Source organism: Benincasa hispida, chromosome 11, assembly GCF_009727055.1.
Source record: "Benincasa hispida cultivar B227 chromosome 11, ASM972705v1, whole genome shotgun sequence".
NCBI lineage: Eukaryota > Viridiplantae > Streptophyta > Magnoliopsida > Cucurbitales > Cucurbitaceae > Benincasa > Benincasa hispida.
Genome location: NC_052359.1, coordinates 11,099,873 through 11,116,326, shown reverse-complemented (window position 1 = coordinate 11,116,326; position 16,454 = coordinate 11,099,873). Strand labels below are relative to the sequence as shown.

Sequence of the window (16,454 nt, the reverse complement as noted above, 5' to 3'; positions counted from 1 at the left end):
AATTTTCATACTCGGCTTTGATACACCTTTGCTTGTGTCCCCTTAAGGATGGAATTTGTATGACTTTTTACTCAAACTTCAGAAATGGATAGGATTACTTTAGTTTTTACCACAATCATTTCTTTTTATCTACAGTTGGCTGATTGGGGTGGAACTCTAAAATCTAAAATGAGGGATTACACTTACAAGAAAATGTTAAGTTAGTTAAGAGTTTCTAGACTAAACAATGGTGACTGATATTTACAGTAACAAGGAGTTGTTTTGTATATTGGTTGAGATGGTCTCATTTTAGTGAAGGGGTGCTTGATCACCCTACAACGGCTTTTATCTTACCTCACTGAAATATCATTGAAAATAGATGTCACATAGGGTGTATTAAATTATTTTGCTAAATTTGATTGGTTTTTCCAAATGGGTAATGCTTGAATACTAATATAAATAAATTGTATGTTTAAACAAATTTCATAATGACTTCCGCAATGCTATATTTACTCGTAGCTAAACTTACCAGCGAAAATTACACTACACAGAAAAACAAAATTAACACAATTTTAATCATTGATGACTTGAAATTTGTCCTTATAGAGGATTTTTCTCCTGTTCCTACTCAAAATGCTCCTCGAAACATTCGGAAGGCATCCGAGCGTTGGATACAGGCAAACAAAAAGGCCCGAGCATACATCTTGCAAATGAAAAGGCCCGAGCATTGGATACAGGCAAACGAAAAATGTCCATATTTGACACTTAAGATCAGGACACATAAATCTCAATAGGATTGAGAGATTGGTCAAGAATGGACTTCTAAGCGAGTTAGAAGAAATTTTTTTACCTATATGTGAGTCATGCCTTGAAGGCAAAATGACTAAAAGATCTTTTACTGGAAAAGATCATAGAGGCATAGAACCCTTCGAACTTGTACATTCAAGCCTCTATGGTCCAATGAATGTTAAGGCAAGAAGAAGGTTTGAATATTTTATAACTTTTACTGATGATTATTCTAGATATGAGTATGTTTATTTAACGTAATATAAGTCTGAAGCTTTTGAAAAGTTCAAAGAGTTTAAGGCTGAAGTTGAAAATGCATTAAATAAAATAATTAAAACATTTGGATCTGATCAAGGTGGAGAATATTTGGATCTTATATTCCAAAACTATTTGATAGAACATGGAATAGTACCCCAACTCTTAGCACTTGGTACACCTCGACAAAATGGTATATTAGAAAGGAGAAATCGAACCCTGTTGAACATAGTTGATCTATGATGAGTTATGCTTCCTTACCTGACTCGTTTTGGGGTTATGCAGTACAGGTTGCAACTTACATTTTGAACTATGTTTAATCCAAAATTGTTACTAGAATACCTTTGAAATTATGGAAATGTCGTAAAGGTAGTTTATGTCATTTCAAAATCTGGGGTTCCTAGCTTATGTGCTTGAGGAAAATCCTAAGAAATTGGAATCTCATTCAAAATTGTGCCTATTTGTAGGTTACCCTAAAGGAATGAGATGTGGTTACTTCTATGATCCAAAAGAAAATAAAGTGTTTATATTGACAAACGCTACCTTTTTAGAAGAGGACCACATAAGGGAGCATTAGCCTCACAGTAAGATTGTGTTGAGTGAACTTTCCAATAAAACTATTGAACCTTCAACAAGAGTTGTTGAAGAACCCAATACCTCAACAAGAGTTGTTGAAGTTGGATCATCTAGTAGGTCAAGTTCACCTTAAATGTTGAAGGAGCCTCGATGTAGTAGTAGGGTTGTGAACCCACTTGTTCATTATATGGGTTTAATAGAAACCCTAGCTATCATAGCTGATGAAGATGTTGAGGATCTATTGTCTTATAAGAAGGTAATGGAGGATGTTGACAAAAATGAATGGATCAAAGCTATGAATCTCAAAATGGAATCTATGTACTTCAATTCTGTTTGAGATCTTGGAGATCAACCTAATGGGGTAAAACCTATAGGTTATAAGTGGATCTGCAAGAGAAAATGGGCTGCTGATGGGAAGGTGTATACCTTTAAGGCTAGACTTGTGGCAAAGGGTTATACCCAAGTTGAAGGAGTCGACTATGAGGAGACTTTCTCACCTGTTGCCATGTTAAAGTTTATTTGTATCCTCCTATCCATTGCCTTATATTATGACTATGAAATCTGGAAAATAGACGTCAGTACTGCTTTTTTGAATGGCAATCTTGAGAAGACCATTTATATGAAGTAGCCTGAGGGATTCATAATCCAAGGTCAAGAGCAAAAGGTTTGCAAGCTTAATCGGTTCATTCATGGATTGAAGTAAGTTTCTCAATCTTGGAATATAAGATTTGATACTGCGATCAATCTTATGGCTTTGATCATAATGTTGATGAACCTTGTGTTTATAAGAAAATCATCAATAGTTCAGTAGCTTTTCTAGTATTGTATGTAGACGATATCCTACTCATTGGGAATGATGTAGATCTGCTGACTGAAATTAAGAATTGGTTAGCAACCCAATTCCAAATGAAATATATGGGAGAGGCACAGTTTGTTCTGGGCATTCAGATCTTTAGAGATTGAAAAAATAAAATGCTAGCCCTATCTCAGGCATCATATATTGACAAGATGCATGTCAAGTTTTTTATGCATATCTCCAAAAGAGGTTTACTCCCTTTCAGGCATAGAGTTATATTGTCTAAGAAACAGTGTCCTAAGACACCTCAAGAGGTTGAGGAAATGAGACGGATCCCCTATGCATCAACTGTTGGTAGCTTGATGTATGCGATGTTATGTACTAGACCTAACATCTATTATGTAGCGGGGATAGTTAGTAGATATCAGTCTAATTTAGTATTTGATAACTAGACCGCCATTAAAAACATCCTCAAGTATCTACAAAGAATGAGGGACTACAACTCTTGTATGGTTCTAAGGATCTGATCCTTACAGGATATACGGACTCTAATTTTCAAACTGATAAGGATTCTAGGAAATACATATCAGGATCAGTGTTTACTCTTAGTAGAAAGGTAGCAGTCTGAAGAAGCACCAAGCAGGGGTGCATTGCTGACTCCACTATGGAGGTTGAGTACGTAACGGCTTCTGAAGCTGCTAAAGAAGTTTTGTGGCTTAAGACATTTCTGATTGATCTGAAAGTGGATCCAGACATGTCTAAGTCCATCACTCTTTATTGTGATTGAAATGAATGGAAACCTTAAGGCACAATGGAAGTCAAAACACAGAACCATTTCATTTTTTCAAATTGGCATTTAAAATCAAAATAATTATACATTGGAATGAAAGGTAATATCGATTAAGTATGCAATTTCCAAAAAGACTAATTATACAAGAGAAGAAACCCTACCTTGTAAAACTTTTGATAATTCTGTAAAATTTCTCTGTTGAATTGGAATGGACACCACCACTTGGAAACCTCTCTATTCTTGCAGGGAATTGAGGCTATGGAGAATTGTAGGATTCTTACTTTTGGGATTTGGGAATAACACATAACAATTTTTCTTTCTTTTCTCAGGAAGAAGAAAAAACCACAGAGAGCTTGAAAGCCTTTCTCCTCCCTTTGCGAAACAAAACAAAGGGATGGTGAGAGGGGGAGAGAAAAACGTGGGATTGATCCCACGTTTTCTCGTAACTTCCCTAAAGTAGAAAGTTAATTTTTTTAATTTAAATTAAATTAAATTAAATTTATTAATTAAATCATATTTAATTAAATGATCATCTAAACCATATTTAAATGATTTCCTCTCACATAATCTGTAGTTTTAATGTGCATCTAATATACATTAAATTTAACCTATAGTTTTTTATTTAATCATTAATTAATTCTTCAATTAATTAATCATCCAATTAAATATCACATATTTAATTTAATTGTCCATTTGAATCATATTAAAAAACATTTCTCTCATTTAACCTATAATTTTAATTCGCATCCAATGCACATTATTTTTAACCTATAGTTTTTAGTATGAATCTTATTCATATTAAATTAATACTTGAACTCCTTTCAAATATTTCATTCGCTCATTTATTAATTTCGAATTATATCCAAAATTAAAAATGAAGTCTAAAATTAAACTTTATATTAAAATGTATTAACATACATTAAAAAAATCCCAATTCTAGATTTGAACATTTCAAATTCAATTTAATGATAAATTACCTCAATACCCTTTATAAGTTAGGAAAGGAACTTAATGGACCTGCAGATCAGAAGCTCCAACGATGTGAGATTAATTGGTTAAACTCATTAACCAAATTAATCAATATTCGTTAACTGTGGGTACACTCCACTAGAGACCCACAGTTGCACTCTTCTCACTACATATATGTTTCTGTGTCCATGGATATAGACCAATAATAGAAAGTTAGACCTTCACGAGTGTTCGGGTTAAATTACCGTTTTACCCCTAGGTTACCTCTGCATCCTTAAGTACCAGTGCTCCTCTAATAAACAACCAGTTTATGGTCCAACCATTAAACAGAAATCTTCTTGAGCCACTGAGAGAGTAGGACCCTTTGTTTAAGTCCCGGAGACACCACTTAAGGGAGCATTCATCTACTTACCCTGAAGTCAGGAAGGAGTGAAATCCATATTGTGTGATAATGTTCCCAGCTACCCACTCGGTCTTATTCCCAAAATGGTAGGAATATTAAGTCAGCGAACTGGCCACTCTCACCCATACAAATAAAAGGACAATCCCTTGTAAATAGAAGTTCATAATATACTTAGGAGCAAGACTAAGTTGCCTAGGTCATCCTATTGAAATAGAAACCTAACTAGTCAACGGAGTTACATCTAGTGGTTATTATTTCGCGGTCTAGTCTTATGCAAACTCATTGCACATGATACTCCCACTCGCATGTCTCCTACACAAACGCATTGGATCACTGCATTTGTATCAAATATAAAGTGAGTCATATCCATAGTGTTACCAAGATAAGGTACCCAACCTTATCCCTATACTATAGACCCTTTAGGTTGTATCTTGAACATGGATCCCTATATGTTTTTACATACAGTTCAAGACTCATAAGACAACCTTGGATGTTAGTTTATTGGATTTTAGGGTTAATAAGACAAAATTAAATAAAATATCAATAACACTTATTGATAAAAACATTAATAACTATTTATTAATGATGGTCATTTAATTACATTCACTATCTAGGAGTTTTAGGGCATAAAACCCAACAATGATAATAGTGATGTTGTGGCTAATTCCCGAGAGCCTAGGAGTCATAAGTGCAAGAAGTACATAGAGCGGAAGTATCATCTCATCCAAGATATTGTGCATCCAGTAGACGTGATTGTGACGCAGATAGCTTCGAAGCACAACATTGTTGATCCATTTACAAAGGCCCTCATGGCTAAGGTGTTTAAGGGTCAATTGCAAAGTATGGGTCTATGGGACCACATCTAGTCTAGGGAAAATGGGAGATTTTGTACTGGGTGTGTTTTATGCCCTAGTTTATTGTTTTGTGTGTACTTTAATATTAGTGTGACTTTTATATTGTACACTCCAATAGCTTTAGGACAAGTGGGATATTGTTAGGGTTTGATGCCCTAAATCTCGTGGGTCCTATAGTTTGTAATTGTAATGTATAAACATTTTATTTATTTAATAAAATATGAGATGTTTTATTTGAAATTTAGTAGCATTAACCCATAAAACCAATAAACTAACATCCGAGATTATCTTCTATAGCTTAAACATGTATGTAAGGACATACAGGCTAGACCATGTTTAAGTGATAACATAAATGGTTTGTAGAAGATGGATAAGGTTGGGTACCTTATCTTGATGACACTACAAATACGACCCGCTTTGTAGATGTTACAATTATTGTAAAGTGCTACAAATGATCTAATCCTAATCATTCATGTAGAACATGTGAGCAGGGGTGTTCTATACAAATGAGTTTGTATAAGACCAGACCACGAAATGAATAGTCTTATTATATATTGTCGTTAATAATAGAGACTTACATTTCACTAGGATGACCATAGGTGACATAACCTGAATCCTGACTGAGTTGTGAAGTGAGTCTATGAAGGTGGTCCTTTGATTTGTATGGGTGAGAGTGGCCAGATCGCCAACTCAACAAGCCTACCATTTCAGGGATTCGTTTGATTGGAAAGCTGGGAACATAGCTACACAAGAAGAAATTCACTTCTTCCTCAAGGTAAGGGAAAGTAGTTAAATTGTTCCCTTAAGGGCTGATTCCGGGGCTTGAACAATGTACTGTCACACCCTCTCTTAGCCCGAGAGGAGTCTAGTCATAGTTGAACTATGATTTATTGTTCATTAGAGTGATTAGTGGTACTTAAGGAGTTATATGTAACTACAAGGGCAAAACAGTAATTTTGGCTCAGTTGTACTTACGAGCAATTTGTGAAGGGTCATCGCACCGTTGACTGGTTATATTCAATTAACACAAAAATGTATATGTAGTGCGAAGAGTGTAGCTATCGATCTTTAGTGGAGTGACTGACAGTTAATGGATGTTGAATAATTAATTAAACTATTGAATAATTTAATTAAAGGAGTTTAATTAATTATTCAAGTATAAGTTCCCCTTTGTAGCTCAATAGTGATCATTGAGAATTAATTTTGGATTAATTTGAATTGTTCAAATTAATTGATGGAATTAATTATATGTGATATAATTGATTTAACTTAATTATATATGATATAATTAATATAATGTATTGATACATTATAATATAAAGTTTATTTGAGAGGAAATAAATATTTGAATATGATTCAAATGTTAATTATTGTGAATTGGATTTATATAATTAAATTTAGTATAAATGAGATTTATATTAAATACCATGCAATAATGAGAGAAACAAAAATATAGATTATATTGTATTTGATACAATATAAAACTATAGGTTATATATTATATATGATTTAACTTAATTATATACTATATGTTATAACATATATAATACATAATCTATAGTTTATATATATATATATATATATATATATATATATATATATATATAATATTTATTTAAAATTAAAAATAACTTAAATTCAATTTTAATTTTAAAATTAAAAGGAGGGAAATAACTTCCCTCCCCTTAATTCTCTCTCGGTTTATCATGAGGAGTGGGGCAGTTGTAGGGATAATCTTCTTTACAAAAGACTTGTTACATATGCACACAGGGGGTTGTTTTTTGGTGATCTCTCTACTTTCCCACAAAACTCTCTTCTTCTCTCAATCTCTCTCTCTATTCCAAAATCTCAGAGCCCCCATAACTTCTGTGGATTCTCTACCTAAAAGAAAATACAGAGGGCTCCGCTTGGTTGTGTCATCTTTGGGTATTCGTAATTGTGATTGTTTGTGATCATTTTTGAAGAGGGGATTTCGTGAAGAAGGTTTCCATTCTTCAAGAGTAAGTCTTTCCTAAACCCTAATTTATTTTTTCCTTCTTTTGCATGCTGTAAAGTTTCTGTAATTTACTTAATTATGTTTTGTAAACTTTTGTTCTGTGAAAACTAAAATTGAAAATAGTCCCCGCTTTCAAATGGAACTTCACCGTTCCTTCAGCATCAACGACACCTATGAATAGGACCAATGGAGTAGGATCATTCTCTAGAATGAGCAAAAGGAAGTGATTAAGTCCAACATATTTTGTTGATATGGTGAAGTTTATGAGTACGCAAACCATTGACCTTTGGAAAATTGCTTCCTAACATAAGGATGAGAAAAAGGTGGAGGCCCTTTAACGATAAGCACTTGGACAAACTTCAAGAGATGCCTGTGTTGGGGTTGGTGTCCTAAATCTCGTAGGATTCTGTAGTTTGTAATTGTATTGTACAAATATTTTATTTATTTAATAAAGTATGAGATGTTTTATTTGACATTTAGTAGCATTAAACCCACAACTAACATCCAAGGTTATCTTCTGTAGCTTAAACATATATGTAGAGACATATAGGTGGATCATGTTTAAGTGATAACCTAAATGATCTGTAATACATGGATAAGACTGGATATCTTATCCTAGTGACACTATGAGTATGGTCCGCTTTGTAGATGTTATAATTATTGTAAAGTGCTACAAGTGATATGATCCTAATCATTCATGTGGAGACATGTGAGTGGGGGTATTCTATACAAATGAGTTTGTATAAGACCAGACCACAAAATGACTAGTCTCATTATATAACGACATTCATAATAGAGACTTACTTTACACGAGGATGACCATAGATGACATAACCTAAATTCTAAGTGAGTTGTGAGATACTACCTATGAAGGTAGTTCTTTGATTTGTATGGGTGAGAGTGGCCAGATCATCGACTCAACAAGTCTATCATTTTGAGGATTTGTCTGATTGGGGAGCAAGGAACACAACTATAAAGACGGAATTCACTCATTCCCCAAGGTAGGGGGAAGTAGATAAATTGTTCCCTTAAGGGCTGATTCCGGGGCCTGAACAATGTGGCGTCACACCCTCTCCTAGCCTGAGAGAAGTCTAGTCATAGTTGAACTATGATTTATTATTCATTAGAGGGATCAGTGGTACTTAAGGAATTAGATGTAACTACAGGGGGAAAAACGGTAATTTTGGCCTAGCTATACTTACAAGCAATTTGTGAAAGGTTATTGCACTGTTGATTGGTTATATCCAATGGAGACAGTAATATATTTGTTGTGCGAATAGTGTAGCTTTTGGTCTGTAATGGAGTGCTCGATAGCTAATGGATGTTTAGTAAATTAATCATTCAAGTACCGTTGAAGCTTCAAGCTATAGGTCTAAGAGGTCCCCTCTGTAGCTTAACGAGGTATTTATGAAAATCAATTTTGGATGAATTTGAATTGTTCAATTAGTTGAGGGAATTAATTATATGTGATATAATTATTTTAATTTAATTATATATGATATAATTATTATAGTCTATTTGATATATTATAATATAAAGTTTAGTTGGGAGGAAATAAATATTTGAATATTATTCAAATATTAATTATGTGAATTGGATTCGTATATTTAAATTTAATACAAATGTGATTTATATTAAATATCATGGTTGAGAGAGTTACACTATAGGTTACATTATATTGGATACAATATTAAACTATAGGTTATATGTTATATTTGATATAACATATAGTTTAATATATATTATATGATAAAGTAGTTATCATATAAATATATATTTAAGCTTTTATTAATTTTATTTTAAAAAAAAAAAAGTCATTCTTTTCTCTCTACAACGTGATAGTGGGAATAGGGGGTTGGGAGTTTTGATCATCTTCTTCCTCAGTTAGTAGGGTTACATAATAGTTCTGTAAAATTGATAATCTCCTTCCCCAATCTCTCAATTCCTCTCTCAAAACCTCTAATTCTTTCCCTCACCAAAAATTTAGAGCCCACACATTCCTGGATTTTCATCTCAGAGAATACAGAGGAAACCATTTTGGTAGTGGCCATTTGGGAAAATTAAGATTTTCAAGTGCGTGATTTTACGGAGAAGAGAATACGTGAAGAAAACGTTCTTCAAGGTTAAGTCTCATCTTCCCTATTCTTTTCTTAATTTCTTTGAGCATGCTGTATTTCTCATCTTAAATGTATAAGTTTTCTATTTGTTCTCTATAAATTGAATGCTCTGTAAATTTTGGATTTTGGATTTGATCCCGTTTCTATTCAAGGACCTTCAATGGTTCCTTCAGTCTGATCTGAATCTTAATTACCATGTTAAGCTAATTGAGGCTTTGTTCAGAGGTGTTTATAAGATCGATTTGTTCCTAGCTACACTAGATAATTGGAGATATCAATATTGCATGTGCCTTTTGGAGGGAGAGGCAGCCGATATTTGCTTACAATCCTATAACATCACACTCGTTTGTGATTTAAGCATGACAATCATGGATAGCGGTGAAACCATTCGTTACTCTTTTGTATGTCAAGATGTATGTATGTCAAATCTATGTTATATAGGTACTAATAAATTTTTAGGAGCATGTTAATGATTACAATATATATGAATGTTTTGTAGAGGGTAAGTTATGGACATAACAATGGTGATTTAATATATAAATTTAATCAATATGCCAAAATCGTTTATAACATTATAGTTAAGTTATTGACAAATTAGTCATATTCATTGTAAAAAATGTATGAGATATTTAATTTATACATAGTCATACACAAATTAAAAAAAAAATAAATGAAAATTGAAAACGGTAACTAATCTACAAATTAAAATATAGTGAAATATTTGACAAATCTAAAATTTACAAATTAGCACTCCATTCCTAAACTTCTCAAATCTGCACTATAAACACAAATTTCTTAAACTCATACTTGTTAAATTTGCACTTCAAACATAGTTTTGCTAGATCCAGACTACTTAAACCCTCCCTAGCTAAACCCTAAGCTTAATATTTTAAACATGCACACCAAACTTTTAGGAGTGCGAATAAAATCTCACATTGGTTAGGAAAGAAAGTGATCATGGATATATAAATAACGACAATTATCTCCATCAATGTGAGTAAAACCAAAAGCAAAATCATAAGAGTTAATACTTAAAGTGGACAAGATCATACCACTGTGAAGATATGTGGAGGTTCGTTATCCTTTTCACAAACCTCCCCTTAAGATATACATTTACTCAGTGAGAACGAAAAGATAAAATGGGCAGAAAATTTTCTCTCTATATAACCTTTTACACAACAAAGCAAATCAATTGCATAAAACACAAGTGTAGTCCAATATGTTGTATGAGGTAGATTTTCTAAAAAATTGATTACTCAAATTGCCTTTCTATGCTAAAAAGGATGGACAAGTTTGTAGTTCTGGTGTTCATTAATGAGTTGGATAGATAAGAGAAGATGGACACTCTGGTTAGTGCATTTTAATTTTGGTACAAATAATCAACATAGATTTCAATCCAAACTTCTAAATATGGTATTTTAAAAAAGTTCTAGTACAACTAATCTAGCAATCTAAATTTGATCCAGACTTAGTTTAGAATTATAGTAGTTGCTATAGTATTTTCTAGCAATCTAAATTTGATCCAGACTTAGTTTAGAATTATCGTAGTTACTATAGTATTTATTGTCAATTATATGTTTAAAAGATTAGCGATCATAAAAAAAATTAATATTCGCCAGATTTAAGTTCTAAATATTATAAGAGCATGTAAAACAATTTTGTTTTCCTACAAATAAACGACATTATAAAATTCATTCTTTTTATACATATTGTGTGAGAGAATTTGCTTCTTTACTTCTAAATTTCCATTTTATTGATCAAGTTTGTCCATACAAAATGTTATTGTGTTATTCAAATATTATTTGATAAGTGTATTTGGACATATTTAACGAATCCGTATATGTCAAAAATTCATTTATGCTACCAAGTTTTAACTGATTTTACTACGACATGACTTAATTGATAATTTTTTAATACATTAAGATTATTGAGAGTTTCAATAGACTAAAGACCAAATTAATAATACTCTAAAATATTAGCAACTATTTAAAATATCTAATCTATGAAATATTAAAAATCCTCACCGTGTGATCTAAGAATGAATACTTGATCTTAACTCTATATTTATAGAAAACAAGAAAAAAATACAATAATATATAAAATTTGTGGAAAATCTTTAAAATCTTCTTTGTAGCTAAGATTATAAGTTACACTACAACTATATAAGTTAGAGGAGGAAAAATAATAGAAACAAGTAATAAAATTCAAGGGCAAAATTGGAAAGTAAACACTTCTTTCTCTTTTTTTTTCGTTCTTTTTTATTTTTCCTTTTTTTATTAAATAACTATAGATTATTATATACATAAGGTTACTAGGAATCAAATTAAGAAAACCCTGAAATATCTAACCTATGAAATATTAAAGATCTTTTACCTTATGATCGAAGGATGAATATTTGGTCTCGAAAAAATACTAATATAACACATGAAAGATCGAAAGTACAAGGAACTTAATTCTTTCTTTATACCAGGCAAGATTGTAAATTACACTACAACTATAAAGTTAGGGAGGAAAGGATAGGAACAAGTAGTAAAATCAAAGGGCAAAATAGGAATATAACACTTTCCCCTTTCTTACTTTATTTATTTATTATTTAATTAGAAACTATAGATTATTATATAAACAAAACATCATAAATAATGCCAACCCATATTTAGACCAAGCAAGGGAAGAGAATATGATAGGCCCATGTAATAAAGAAACAATAGGTTTGTCCCATGTCCATGTTGGTGTGACAAAAGAAACAACCATAATTTACAAAGAGAAGGGCTCCATCATCTTCCCTTAACATATAAAAACAAATACTTTGAGCCTCCCACCTTTTTTCTATATACAATAATCTTTCATAAAAGAAAAAACTATTCAATACAAAATGATTGAGATAAAACCAAAAAATTTCACATATTTCTTGCATCTACCTATAAAGTGAAGTGAGGCTCCAAGTTTCATACAATCCATGGAAGCTGTGATCGTGTGAAAGCAAGTCCACCCCATGATCTCTGAGCCTTTCTTCTGTAAATCTTGGAAAGGGGTAATTGGATCAATGATGTGGGTCATGATTGTCCATTATTAGGTGAAAAAGATGAAACTTTTTGGAAAAATCACAGCGAAGATCACGCGCCAGCATGGAAGACATTGTAGAGGATATTGGCTCTTCTTCGTTTCTTCTTTTCTTTCCCCACCTTCATGCGTGTCTGACTATTCTCTGATTCAAAATTTGTCTGAAACAAAAACAACCCATTTTCAATTGAAGCTCCTTCGACAAAGAATCCCTCGGTTCCTTTGGCCATTTTTTCTTCTCAAATCGATACTGCGTTTCACGTATTGTATCGTTTTGGGAATACCCTTTTGCGTTTTCTTGTGATACGATTGTTGGGTACTGGTTTTTTGGGTTTGAAATACCGAAGAAATCCCTTGTTTTCTTGACCCAGTGTTTTTTTGTTCGATCTTTTTGTGGGTTTGTGTTAAAAGGGTTTGTGGGTTTGATGGAGCTTCTTTGTTAATATGGTGGACGATTTGGTTGTTTGATTTTGTGATGAATAGCTGACTCTTCTTTTGGCGCTTTCGCGTGGTGTTTTGATCGTTTCTAGGGTTTCATATCTTCTTGGCTTTTTGGTGTTTTGTGTTTCTGGCTGAGTAATTTTGAGGTTTGTTTCCGACTCTTCTTTTGATTTATCCTCTGTTCTTATTGGTTTTTTTGTGTTGACATGATTGTTCATCAAGTATCTCTCAAATTCTTGAGTTTGGCTGGAAGTTTTTAGTCATATGGAGCTTGAAATGGCTTTCATGGAAGCTTTTTGGTAGTTTAAAAATGTTGGGCTGTTATGGGGTTTGTTTGACTAAAGAATTTTCTCTGATTGATTGGTCCGTTTCTGATATTGATAGGGAACTTCTCTTGATAGTTACTCTTGATCTTGATATTGTCATGAAAAATTGTAAAAATTGTTGTGGATCATTGACACGAGTTATGTAGCTTTGTTACTGCCCTGCAAAATTTTTAGTTTCATGATCTTCTGAACTTTTAGTGATTGTTATTGCATGTTGAGATCCAGGTAAGTTTTTCCAGCTTCATTGTAATGAATAATAATGGCCTTCTGAACATATGCAGCCATCTCTCTATGTTCCTAGAGATGATATAGTTTAGGAAGATGGAAAATAACGTTTATGTTTGGAGAATGTTGGAGGATTCGAGTGGATTGGATGTCTCATGTCTATGTAGCTGTAAGTTGTTCGTATATAGGTTCACCTTGAACCTGATGTTGATTTGTTCTAACAGGTAGAATTTGCATAATACTTGGAAACTGAAAAGTAAAATGGGTGCGAAGGACCATCAAATTGCGACTCACTCACCTAATGCCAAAGTAGAAGTAGGAGAGATTGACACTAGTGCACCTTTCCAGTCTGTTAAAGACGCTGTTAACTTGTTTGGTGAAGGTGCTTTTTCGGGAGAACGAATGATTGTGAGGAAGGCGAAACAACCTCATTCTGCAGAGGTGCTTATTTTTGTGCATTTAAGAAGTTCATCTAGCAGCTTTTTTTTTTTGAGGTTTTATTTTCTTCCACAAAGGGGTGAAGTAAAACAGTTTGTATTGTGTTGGTAATTTTTTTGGTTCTTGTTGTCTACAGAAAGTGTTTGCAAAGGAGACTCAACTCCACTTGGCAGAAAAAGAACTGAGCAAATTAAAGGATCAGCTAAAGAATGCTGAAACTACCAAATCTGAAGCACTTGTTGAGCTTGAAAATACTAAAAGAGCTGTTGATGACCTGACCAAGAAGCTGCAATTGCTGAGGGAATCGAAAGAATCAGCCATCAAGGACTCAGAAGTTGCCAAGGCTCGAGCAAAGCAGTTTGAGGAGACAAATGGAAGCAATCATTCTGGAAATGATTGTGCTTGGAAACAAGACTTGGAAACTACCCGAGATCAGTACAATGTAGTGATCGGAGAACTAGATGCTGCAAAGCAAGAATTGAGGAAAATCCGTCAAGATTCTGATGCATCTTTGGAAGCAAAAGTAGCTGCATTGAAACAGGTGGCGGAGGCTGAGGAATCGGTCAAAACTCACAAGCTGAAAGCAAATGAACTTTCTGAGGAAATTTTGGCTGCACGGGAGTCCATTGAAAAGCTCAAGCTTGCATCCCTGCAAGCACATAAAGAGCAAGAAAAAATATTTGTGGAGAAAGACATCCAGAGGCAGTCTTATAAAGCGGCTCTTGAAGATTCGGCAAAAAAATTGTTTTCTTTGCAGAAGGAAATTGACCCTGATCTCACCCGGAATCTTGAATTGCAGTTGAGCGAGACGATGAATGAAATTGGGAAACTGCAGAAACAAATGGAAGATAAAAAGGCGTTGGATTTAGATTCAGTGAAGAATGTCACCTCAGAGCTTGATGATGCAAAAGAGTCCCTACAAAAAGTGGCTGAAGAGGAAAGAACTCTCCATAACCTGGTTGAAGCTCTGAAGTTGGAACTGGAAAATGTGAGGAAAGAGCATTCTGAACTCAAGGAGAAAGAAGCAGAGGCAGAATCTACTGCTGGGAATTTGCATGTCAAGCTCCGGAAGAGCAAATCTGAACTTGAAGCATACCTCACAGAAGAATCTAAAGCAAGAGGTGCTTGTGAAGAGATGCTCTCAACTCTTAACCAGCTGTCGTCAGAAACTGAAAATGCTAGACGGGGAGCAGAAGAAATGAATAATAAAGCAGAAGATTTGAGGAAGGAAGCAGAAGCCACCAGAATAGCATTGGAAGATGCTGAGAAGCAGCTGAGAGTTGCACTGGATGAAGCTGAAGAATCAAAAGCAGCGGAAGGTAGGGCCCTTGATCAGATTAAGGTACTGTCTGAGAGAACCAATGCTGCACGAGCTTCGACTTCAGAGTCAGGCGCTAACATCACCATCTCCAGGGAAGAGTTTGAGTCATTAAGCCGGAAAGTTGAGGAGTCTGACACATTAGCAGAAATGAAAGTAGCTGCTGCATTAGCTCAGGTTGAAGCTGTGAAGGCTAGTGAAAATGAAGTTCTAAAAAGGCTAGAAGCATCCCAGAAGGAAATTGAGGATATGAAGACTGCAACTGAGGAAGCTTCAAAGAAAGCCAATATGGCAGAAGCAGCTAAGAAAGCTGTGGAAGGAGAGCTACGGAGGTGGCGTGAGCGAGAGCAGAAAAAAGCGGTAGAAGCTGCATCAAGAATTTTGGCTGAAACAGAGGTGTCATTGGAATCATCTCCAACCCACAATAGGATTCAAAAGCAGAGCACAACAGTGAAAAGAGTTGAGTCCAAAAAATTGGAGAAAGATAAAACCTTCTCAAAGAAGGTGCTTTTACCGAACCTCAGCGGCTTATTTGTTAGGAAAAAGAACCAAGTCGAGGGTGGATCGCCCTCCTACCTGCCTGGTGAGAAGTCTACGTGATATTTCTTTTGCTTGACTTTCATGTTACTTTTAGTATTCAGGTGGGGGAACATATAATCATTGTGTGTACATTTTGTTGCCTGTAAATTTGTGCTCAGGTAACCAAAAATGACCTTGTAAGCAACATGGATGAGTGATTTTGTATATGGGCTGGTTTGTTAGATTATTGATCGAAGCATATTGTATTGAGATTTTCTATCTGCTAACGGAAATTTGTTTGCTAATCAAGGTATGATTGGATTACTGAGCTGAAAAGGGATGGATCATTTGTTACTACTAATCATATCAACATTTGTTACTACTAATCATATCAACCTATCTCTTTAACTGGAAATGCATAATCGGCAAATGAAGTGCCTAGTTTGACAAGCCAGGGGGTCTTGTTTCAGCCATAATTCTCTTGGTTCGTTGTACATGGAAGGTGTTATTATATGTTTTAATCAGCTGCTGATGTTAAATTTCAATGAAATGAAATGAGATGTCTCTTCTCGAAAACGATGAAATGTTGAAAAGTTTTGCCCCTTT

At 33.9% G+C, this 16,454-nt stretch overlaps 1 protein-coding gene across 1 annotated transcript; it reads left to right on the top strand.

Moving 5' to 3' along the window:
* The first annotated feature begins 12,392 nt into the window (after nucleotides 1–12,392).
* Nucleotides 12,393–16,184, top strand: LOC120090168 (WEB family protein At5g55860). Its single transcript, XM_039047692.1, has 3 exons — nucleotides 12,393–13,168; nucleotides 13,798–14,014; nucleotides 14,148–16,184. The coding sequence occupies exons 2-3, from the start codon at nucleotides 13,835–13,837 to the stop codon at nucleotides 15,927–15,929; spliced, it is 1,962 nt and encodes a 653-aa protein (XP_038903620.1). The 5' UTR covers nucleotides 12,393–13,168; nucleotides 13,798–13,834; the 3' UTR covers nucleotides 15,930–16,184.
* Nucleotides 16,185–16,454: the final 270 nt, after the last annotated feature.